General features: G+C 38.4%; 1 protein-coding gene across 1 annotated transcript in view; it reads right to left on the reverse strand.

Moving 5' to 3' along the window:
- The window catches only part of LOC119428523 (ATP-binding cassette sub-family C member 9), a 58,957-nt gene that overhangs the window by 19,234 nt on the left and 29,239 nt on the right, over nt 1-10,484 (reverse strand). Inside the window, exons 2-6 of the mRNA XM_037696204.1 lie at nt 9,957-10,114; nt 5,726-5,828; nt 4,444-4,564; nt 3,443-3,573; nt 976-1,054 (exon numbers count right to left, since the gene is read on the reverse strand). Of these exons, the coding sequence (XP_037552132.1) occupies nt 976-1,054; nt 3,443-3,573; nt 4,444-4,564; nt 5,726-5,828; nt 9,957-10,114 (592 nt within the window). The remainder of the gene's footprint in view (nt 1-975; nt 1,055-3,442; nt 3,574-4,443; nt 4,565-5,725; nt 5,829-9,956; nt 10,115-10,484) is intronic.

Raw genomic sequence — 10,484 nt, forward strand, 5'->3', positions numbered from 1 at the left:
ACTGGGACGTTATGTTTAGAAAATAAACGTCTCAGTTTCTCTGATACCCCCTCAACATACGGAATGACCACTGGTCTGGGTCTGGGTTCCTCCTTTTCACCTGTTGGCTGACTGGAGTCCTGTTTGGGTTTCTTCTCTGCTTTCAGGAAGGCCCAGTTAGGATATCCACATTGCTCTAGAGCCTGTTTTGTGTGGGATTTCTCCTTCTGCCTGGCTCCCGAGCTAGTGGGGACGCTGTCTGCTCTGTGATACAGAGTCCTGATGACTCCTAACTTGTGCTCCAAAGGGTGATGGGAGTCAAACTGCAAATACTGGTCTGTGTGGGTGGGTTTGCGGTACACCTCGGTTTGCAAATGTCCTCTATCAGAGACTGAGGTCTTTATGATGTTGGTGTCCATGTATGAATGATTTATAATTTTCTTTAATTACATTATTTAATTATGAAAGGGAGAATTATTTATAGGCCAACAAGTGCAAACGATTTTGAAGTGTTAATCTAGTTTGAATAATATTTTTTTTCTTTTATGTAATGTTACACTGTCCTAAAAGAAACTTTGGTAAGAGTTAAAATGTCTACCACCATTTTGAAAACACATGTCTGTCTGAGTGTGTAACGTGTTGTAGAGATATCCTTACATAGAGTATCCTTCTTGTTGTTACAACTCCCAAAGAAATTCATACTGCAAGTCTGTCTAAACCATGTAAATCTTACCAGCTGGTAATTGTGAAGTTGTTTGATTAAGAAATAAAAAAGAACACACAACAGTATCACTGGAACATGTTACAATGTCACAACGTAAAAAGCGAAATTCCAGAGAAAGTCAAATGCACCAGCGAAATTTCCACGCATTTATAACATCACCTGAAAATGTCTTCCGTCATTGAGAAACAAGGAGAGACAGCAAGGCATATAAAGATAAGAGGAGATGAAAGGAAAAAGAAACTTCTTGTTAACGTGACAGGACACAGACCCACCTTCAAAAATATCCACCATGTTGAAAAAGGCCAACGACAGAGACGACTTCCCGCTGCCTGTGCGACCGCAGATTCCCACCTGACGGAGCAGCAGAAGAAGTTGTAATCAATAAGTTTCAGGTCAGCTCGCATGGCTGTGAGACAAAACACACCTGAGTGATAACAGGGTGGCAAGTACATGTGGAAAATACCAGTTTACAGGTTTTATCAAATCCAATGCAAAAGAAAGAAAAAAATCCACCTTTAGACTGGATCCTCAAACATCACATAAGCTTTTAACCTTTTTAACTGTTTTATGCCTTGAACGTGTCTTAAAAACTAATCCAGCTCCTTCCAGTTGGACTGATGTCCTTCGTGTCCGACAATCTTTATCTCAGTTGGACTGAGATCTGGGCCATTCCAGGACATTTAACGGTGTCTTCTTAAACCACTGGAGTGTATTTAAGGTTGTTGTCCCTCTGGAAGATGAACGTCTATCTAACTCTGACTAGTTTCCTTGGTGATGAAAAACCTACCCACAGCATAACGCTGCCACCACCGTGCCTCTCTATGGAGATGCTGTACTCAACATTGTTAAGAGTCAGAGTTTCCTTATTTGTCCTTCGCATCACATGTTGTACATGTGGTGGAATGAAATTGTGTACATGGGGTCCCAGTTACATCCAACAATAAAATGTAAAAGAAAAACAGTAATAAGATCTAAGATATGAACTAAGAAAAACATCAACGAAGTAATACACTAAGCACTAATAGCATAAAAACAATAAGCTGAACAGCAGCACGAACATGAGTCTGTGTGAGCAGATGAACACGCATGAACACAGCAACATGAAACAGATCAGCAGCAACATGATGTGATTTTTCACAGTGATTATTCTGATTAGAGATTCATGAGTCCTAAACACTTCAGGGTAGAAGCTGTTCCTCAGTCTAGTGGTTCTACACTTAATGCTCCTGAACCTCCTTCCTGAGGGGAGTGAGTCAAAAAGTGTGTGTGCTGGGTGAGTGGGGTCCTTCATGATGCAGGTGGCCCTCTTCCTGCATCTAAAGATCTAGATGTCTGTGATGGAGGGGAGGCTGACTCCAACAGACCTCTGTTGGTAAGTAGTTAGTAGTATAAGTGTTGTCCTGGTCCTTCTTGAAGGCCACAAAGTTCAATTTTGGCCTCATTTGATTGCAGAACATTCTTCTACATATTTGGAGCATCTCCTTTTAGCAAATTTCAAAGGATCTGCCCTTTATTTTCTTAAAGTATTGGCTTCTTCCTGACCTCTCTTGTATGTAGCTCAGCTCTGTGCAGCTTAAATAGTCCTTTGGATGCTCTGCAAAAGAGCTGCCCAGCTCCATCAGCTTTATCTTTGGCCTCTTGGCAAGCTGGTGTTTTGTGCATAAACCCCCTTTCCCCTCGGTCCTGCTTGCGGGTGTTCAGTCTCTGAGGAATAGACTGGATGACCTGCGCGGGACACGAGGAGCTGTTGTGTCTTTGCCTTTAACGAATCATATCACCTAATATGTTTATTGCTGCTGCACCATGTGGCTGTATCATGTGTGTTGCTGCCTTGCCATCGTGGTTCATTTTATCTCAATGTTGCTCACTGCCTGTACAGTGATCTGTCACACAACCTGTGTGGTGTATGTTGTGTGCAACATGTATCATGTGCATTTAAGCAGCATCACTACCTGTGAGGTACTTGTTTGTACTGATTCATTCTACTTGCACCATTGAATTTTACCATAGACCATGTAGATGTTTTATTTCTTTTTCATATATTGGTGCTTTGTTTTGTACTTTTGTTGCATGCTTTGGTGTTTCTTGGTTGTTTTGGGCGAGACGAGACAGTTCTTCTCATCCTGAGCATTTCATTGCACGCTCATCTCGACTAGCATATGACAAATAAACAACAAACTAAACTTATTGTGCACTATAGGTGGTGAAATGAGTTGTAATGAAGACTGGAAAAAGCTTTTAGGATTCTTGTTAATCCACAACAAAAAATCCTTTGCAGCAAATTTCATCAATCCTTTATCTCAGAGAATAAAAGCAAAATAATTAAGAGGATTTCAATAGTTTTTGAAGACGTTGTTATTTCCAGCGGACTTCTCCAGGGTTTTATTTGCCTTCTGACCAAAGCTACACATCACCAGTTCTAGTTGCAATGCAATCATTTCAACAAAGTGTGATTTACCACTTGCTGTCCAATGTAGCTGCTGCCTGCTAAAGGAACAAAAACAGCAACTTCAACCTTAAATGACGCATTACAAGCGATTAGAAAGCAGATGAATGGATGTCACACAGATGCTCTGATCAACATCAACTGTGAATCACAGCTGGAATCTTTATATGTAGTCATTATTTTACTACTGCCTTTAAGGATGTTGTGTTTTAGAAACAAAAAAGCATTTATTGAGGTCAGGATGACAGTTCATGCCCCCTGTTTGTCTCTCCTCACAGCACCACGTTAATTACCTTCTGGCCCGGTTTGATGGAGGCGTTGACGTGTTTCAGCACCGCTTTGAGCGAGGAATCGTAGCGCACACACAGGTCCTGGATCTTTATCTCACCGTCCTGAGGCCAGTTCTCAGGGACCTGAGAGGAGTCTGAAAGGAGAGGGACAAACACAGACGGGGTTGATCTCTCTCTGATTCTAACTCAACGGAAGGTTTTCTGTAAGTGCAGCGAGAAGTACGTCACAAACGGCTGCTAAATATGTCTTTGATGAGCTTTTACCAACGTTCAACAAAACAGTGTAACGTGTAAATCTACGACACAATACTGCATCAACTAGAACATTTCTGAACAAATAATGAAGGATGCCGGTGCAGCTACTGCCCGAAACTCAACGTTTTTCTCTGAAACCCAATAGACGTTTGTAACTTTTTCTTGCAGTAATCCAAGCAGACAAACTGTTGATGTTTTGATGTAGAAATTATACAAAATTGTAAAGAGGACTTAAAAAAAAAGTTAAAGCTGGCTCATTAGAGTCACCATGGTAACACCAGATGATGCGTTTGAAATTATTTTTAGCGATCATACTGGGAGGTTGTTGTTTTTAGAAGACTCAAAAATAAAAGTTCCTGATATACTGGACATAAACGCCAAATGTGTTGATGTGTATTAAGTCTTACGTACGAGAACATAAAATGATAAAGATGCATTTTTTTCTAAAGAGCTGTTAGAATAAGATCTCAGTATCAGTAAATGCCTCATTTTTATTGACTTGAATCCATCACGGATAAAAAAAAAAAAATGTAATCAGGACATTTATAGTTGCCAAAAAATAGACGCAAAAAATACATTGCTATTGTTTAGCTAATAAAAGTTATTTTGATCTCTGGGCACAACAATTATCAAATCTTTTTGGTTTATCATCTTCCAACAGGAACACAGTTAAGTTAAATGCGATGCAGATCTGAGCTCTGACTTTTAAGGTAAAAGGAGCACAGCCGATGATAAACAGCAGGAGTTACCCATAGATCCATCGTAGTTCTCTGAGCCAGTGCCGAGGAAGGTGTTGACCTTCTCCACAGCTGCCATCTGGACCTCCAGGTCTGCCAAGTTTCTCACAACCCAGTTTAAGTAGTTAGTGAGCTGCAAAGGGACAAACAAAAACACTGGACCTTGTTAATATTAAAATAATGTTTGATTATAAATTGTAGGAAGTAACATAATATGGGTTGGTTCATATAATGTTTAATCATGAATTGTGGGAATATAATAATGTTTGATTATAAATTGTGAAAATAACAACATGATTTGGTTGGTATAATGTTTAATTATGAATTGGGGAAATAGAAATGTCTTAATTGGCAGCATGGTGGCGCAACTGGTAGAGCTGCTGCCTCTCAGCGAGCAGGTCCTTGGTTCAAACCCCGGTCCAGGGGCCTTTCTGGGTGGAGTTTGCATGTTCTCTCCGTGCCTTTCTGGGTGGAGTTTGCATGTTCTCTCCGTGCATGCGTGGGTTTTCTCCAGGTGCTCCGGTTTCCTCCCACAGACCAAAAACATGCATGTTAGGCTGATTGGTAACTCTAAATTGTCCCTAGGTGTGAGTGAGAGTGAATGGTTGTTTGTCTCGTTTGTCTCTATGTGGCCCTGTGATGGACTGGAGACCCATCCAGGGTGTACCCCGCCTCTCACACAGTGATTGCTGGACATGGGCACCGGCGACCCCCGTGACCCAAAATGGAATACGCGGGTAAAGATAATGGATGGATGGATGGAAATGTCTTGATTACAAAATAACTGGGTCACACTAGAAATAACAGCTAAAGGAGTATGTCTGGAACTGATTGGATAGAATGGGAAATGGGAGGGCCTTCAGAGAGTCTGTAAAGGTGTTAGATTGGATAGAAATTGAAAACAGGAAGTGTCACTAAGAGATGTGGGGATTATTGAGTGGTAATTCAGGACGGAGAAAATGTAGTCTATATTATTCTTTGTTGAAATCAGGTCTCTCTAGATAGTAAAAAATGACTCAGCATTGACTGAAACTTTAAGCTACTGGTGTAGTAAAAAATAAAGATCCCAGAAGACTCACAGTAAGAGCATATGTGAGACCGAGGCCCACCAAACCGCTTTTACTATACGGTAAAGTCCATATTGACGCTACAGCTGCTGTCAGCACAATCACAGCTCCGAGATAGTCCTGCAGACCAACAGAACAAAGTAGAGTTTTACAATTAGATTTCAAAAGCAAACCACGGTTTGGGTTTTGATGACAGATGTCCCCAGCTGTATGGAGATGTTCCTCACCGTTCGGACCTCCAGCCAGCGGTTAGCCGCAGACAGAAACAGGTAGGCTGTGTTATTGGTATCGGTCAGCTCCAACATCCGCTGTTTAAATCGTGCCTCGTGTCTGAAACACATGTGTTATCAAACATTAGAGGCCAAAATCTGGACATGTTGCAAACAGGTATGGGGTGCGGTTTGTAAAGTTACACAGTCAAAAATTAACAGCAATATTTTGGTTTATTAGCCTTTAATAGTTTCTTTTTCCCAAAGTCATATTTTCACTATGTTATTCTTACATTTATAAATGTTAAATTTCCAAGCTAAATATTTAGTTTACAAACTAAATATTACCTTGCAAGTTAAATATTTAGTTAGCAAGCTAAAAATTTAGCTCCACACTAAATATTTAGTTTAAAACCTAAATGTTTATGTCCAAGATAAATGTTTAATTTACAAACATTTAACTTGCAAGTTAAATATTTAGTTAGTGAACTAAATATTTAGGTGTAAATTAAATATGTAATTTCCAAGCCATTTTTTTCAAAACTAAACATTTAATTTCCAAACTAAATATTTATTGTCCAAGCTAAATATTTAATTTCCAAACTAAACATTTATTTTCTAAGCTAAACATTTAATTCATAAACTACATATTTAATTTGCTAACTAAATATTTAGCTCAGACCTAAATATTTATTTTCCAAACTAAACATTTAATTTCCAAAATAAATATTTAATGTGCTAACTAAACATTTAGGTTGGACATAAAAATTTAACTTGCTAGCTAAATATTTAGCTTGCAAGTTAAATATTTAGTTTGAAAATTAAACATTTAGCTTGGACATAAACTTTTAGTTTGTAAACTAAATATATAGTGTTGAGCTAAATATTTAGCTTGCTAACTAAATATTTAACTTGCAAGTTAAGTATTTAGTTTGTAAACTAAATATTGAGCTTGCAAAACAAATATTTAATTTGGAACTATGACATTTATAAATGTATGAATAACAGTGAAAATATGACTGAAAAAAAAAAATAAATAAACCAAAACATTGCTGTTAATTTTTGACTGTGTAACTTTACAAATAGCATCCCATAAACAGGAAGCACAAGCACAAACAAAAGCATCTTTAAAAAAAAAAAAAGTTTTGATGTGTTTTAGCTTTATCTGAAGTTTTCTGCCTCAAAAACCAGATGGGTTTCGAGGGTAATGATAATGGGAACTATCTCCTGATTTACTGCATGTGTGTTCCTGATATTTACTTGTGTGCGAGTGTTTTTCCTCCTCTCTTCCCCAAGGACCCCCCTCCTCCTCCCCACTCAAATCGTGAGAGCTGTTTAAAGTTGAATTACAGCGACGATGGGAAAGAGAGTGACGACAGAAATACAAGACATGACTTCTGCTGATTCGTCCAGTAATTGCAATGACTACAAGAAGAGCTGGAGTTAGACTTATTATTGCTACTAGCTCCATAATCAGCATTGGTTGTCACATTGAAAACATTTATCACCTGAATATGCTTTCAGCTGCTTGTTAGTGCTGGTGTACCTGAATGCTCTGATGGTGGTCAAACCTTCTGCAGTCTCAGAGAAGTGGCAGAGCAAAGGCAGCTGTGTGGAGTCATCAAGGTCTTGGAGGTCCCTGAGAAGGGAAGAAATGTACTTTTATAAACAAAGAGACACACATTACAGGCTGTTGAAAGGCCTGCTGAAGATTTTCTATAAACTTTAGCTGCTTTTTCAGTGAGAAGCCTGATAATTTAGGAGGAAAGAGGTGTTTGTCTTCCAACTCTTAACTCTGACTAATGAATTACTCAGGCATACTGTATAAATGTTCCTAAACCCAAGAGATGAACAAGTGCTGTGTCCTCACATTCCAGATAACAGCTATTTTTAAAGGGATATTTTAGGATTAAACATATTAACAGTGTATTAGAGCCACTCGGAAAAAAGATGAGAAAGAAGATGTTTTTTTTTTAAGTAAAATGTACATTTTATTGACAGGAAAAAGACGCAACGTTGAAAAAAACCTTATCTTTCAAGACTTAAGCCAGAAGAACCTTCCAGTGCTCTTAAACCCAACATGTTTCATTTTTATCATTACTGTACTGTATCTGAGGGTAATGGGTGCACTTTGGGTTGACCTCAAAGTAGTATTTTAAACCAAAGCAGTCCTAGATGTGGTATATTACTCCCACAGCTCCAAAACTTATTTTAATCCTTCACAATAATAGTCTCAAACACAATCAATGCTGAATGACTCTGATGCCATAGAAAGTCATGTCTACAAAACTGGTCCTGTAAAGACCTGATACAGGACCTGAGCAATGCTTCATTCTTCAGCTGATCGACTGTATGTCAAGTTCAAGACCCACAGAGGTAGAGTCAATTAGATCTTATCTAACGGCTGCATGTTTAAAATTTCACTTTTCTAACAAGTTTAGGAGTAATTAGTCATTCCACGCTTTAAAGAAAGCTCATGTAAAAGTGACTGTGTGTGGAGGGCAGTAGGCGGGACTTAAGAGTGCCACATCACTAGTGAGCAGACTCTGGTTACAAAAATACAGCATGGCAGCTTCCTTAAACTGTTGACTTCAGCAGGAGAATATGGGAAGACTTGGTCCATAATAGAGGAAAAACAGTCTGGTGCAGTCATGCTTCAAGCCTTGTAAGTGAACCCCCCACCCCTCTACTGCTCCCTCAGTTACTACAGCATCCTGCTGAAACCCCTGCTCCACACTCGAACTTTGTTCAAAGGTGCATATACTGTATTAGTGTGAGAAACTTTTCTTTGTGATGGAAAATTAAACATCACAAAGGAATCCCACTCTAATGTAGACTTTGGTTAGACCTGGAACAACTCAGTGGTTTGACCTGATATCAGAGCTACATAAGTGCTACTTCAACTTGTGTGTTGTCTACTTTATATATGTATGTATTTATTTCCTTCTATAAATTCAAGATGGGATATTTAGAGCTCCAACATTTTTCATTCAGGTCATCTGAACAGTTGAAACATTTCACCTTCCATCCGGAAGGCTTCTTCAGTCAAGGAAACACACAACACAAAACTGATTCTTCCCCCCCAACAGCTTACTCCCAAGTGGAACAAACCAGTTATGTTGGTGCTAAGATGGTGTCTTTGGCACGCTCCCTCCTCCGGTGCCGACCCTCTTCCTCATCGACAGTCATGTCAAACTGGTTTGACAGTTTGACATGGCTGAAAAGGAAAAGCGGCTGCGAAGGACTACTGGCACCAACTTTCTGTTTGAAAACAACATCTCGTTGGTTTTATCAGCCTTTAGCACAAGTTTGAGATGGAACAAATCTGACTGAATGGTTTAGAATGCAGACTGTAGCATCTGGAAAACCTTAACAACTGTTTAAGCTCAACAATAAACAACTGTATCGTCGGCATTGAGATGCAAGGAGGCATCAGGAATGTTCTGACCTACATTACTTATATAAATTGTAAAGAGAGTGGGTCCTAAGACTGAGCCTTGTGGTACACCATTATTGACAGCTAAATAAGTAGAAGAAATACATTGTGTTGAACACATTGTTTTCGGCTTGAGAGATAATAAAAAAAAACATCTGATAGTGTGGTCTGAGAAACCAATATCTGAGAGCTTATGCATACATTGGCATGATCTACAGTATAAAAAGCTTAGGACAGGTCTAAGTAATGGGTAGCACAGTAATCCTTAGCATCCAATGCTTCAACAACGTCATTAAAAACCTTTAGCGAAGCAGTCACTGTGCTATGTTGCTTCCTGAAGCCAAACTGGGGAGAAGATTAAAATATGAAAACAATAATACGATAATGGCAGCGGTAGGTCCTCTTTTTTTTCCCCATCAATATTACCCTCTGCTTGGACCAAGCTTTTAATATTGTGTTCTTGTAAAAATGAGTTGAACACCTTCTAATCCACATTATCCTACATGTGCAGCTAATAGCTGTTCGGGAATCACAGTGGCGGAGCTAAAATCCTAATTCCTGCCTGTTAAACTGTTGTCTTTGTGATACGTTTAAGGTAAATTAAAGAAATGGAAACAAAATGTGTGTTTTCTTTTATTTTGACAAGCTGTTTGAAACAAAATATATCAAATAATATGGTGTATTATGGGATGTTATACAATTATATTATTCTATAAGATGCTCCTCACTGCATCCAGATAACTTCCCAATCAGTATAAACACAAATGCAAAAAAGTATTTATTGTTTTTGCAAACCCCTTGCTGTGCACTCACTTGGAAGCGACTCTGAAATACTTCTGAATGAAGTAGAAGGCCACCGACAGGGGAACCAAGGCGATGAGAAACGCTGGCGTGATTGAAGCTATGACCCCGATGGCAGTCAAACAAAGAAGTGTCGATCTGGTCAAAGACTCCAGCGTTGGAGGAATGTGCTAAAAGAAAACCAGTTGACAAATTTAGAAAGAAAACATCAACTAAAACACAATTAATTTGATAAAACATTTATTTTATGGCAGTTTGTTATTTAAATAAATAAATTGCATTTTACTTTATTAGTATGGCCTAATTTTTTTATTAAATTTTTTTAATTTTATTTTTATTTTTATATTTATTCTAGGGCAGTATTGTTGTGAAAACCCTCCAGCCCACCAGGCCCTTCAGCAGCTTAAACTGAGGCCTTGTTTATTGTTTACTATTTATTATTGCATATTTAAATTTAAATTAATTTAAATTAATTAAAAAAAAAATCATTTTATAAAATTTACTTTTTATTCTTGTTCTACCATCTTTCGCCAAGAGTAT

This window comes from Nematolebias whitei, chromosome 22 (genome assembly GCF_014905685.2).
Source record: "Nematolebias whitei isolate Nwh7 chromosome 22, NemWhi1, whole genome shotgun sequence".
Classification (NCBI taxonomy): Eukaryota; Metazoa; Chordata; class Actinopteri; order Cyprinodontiformes; family Rivulidae; genus Nematolebias; species Nematolebias whitei.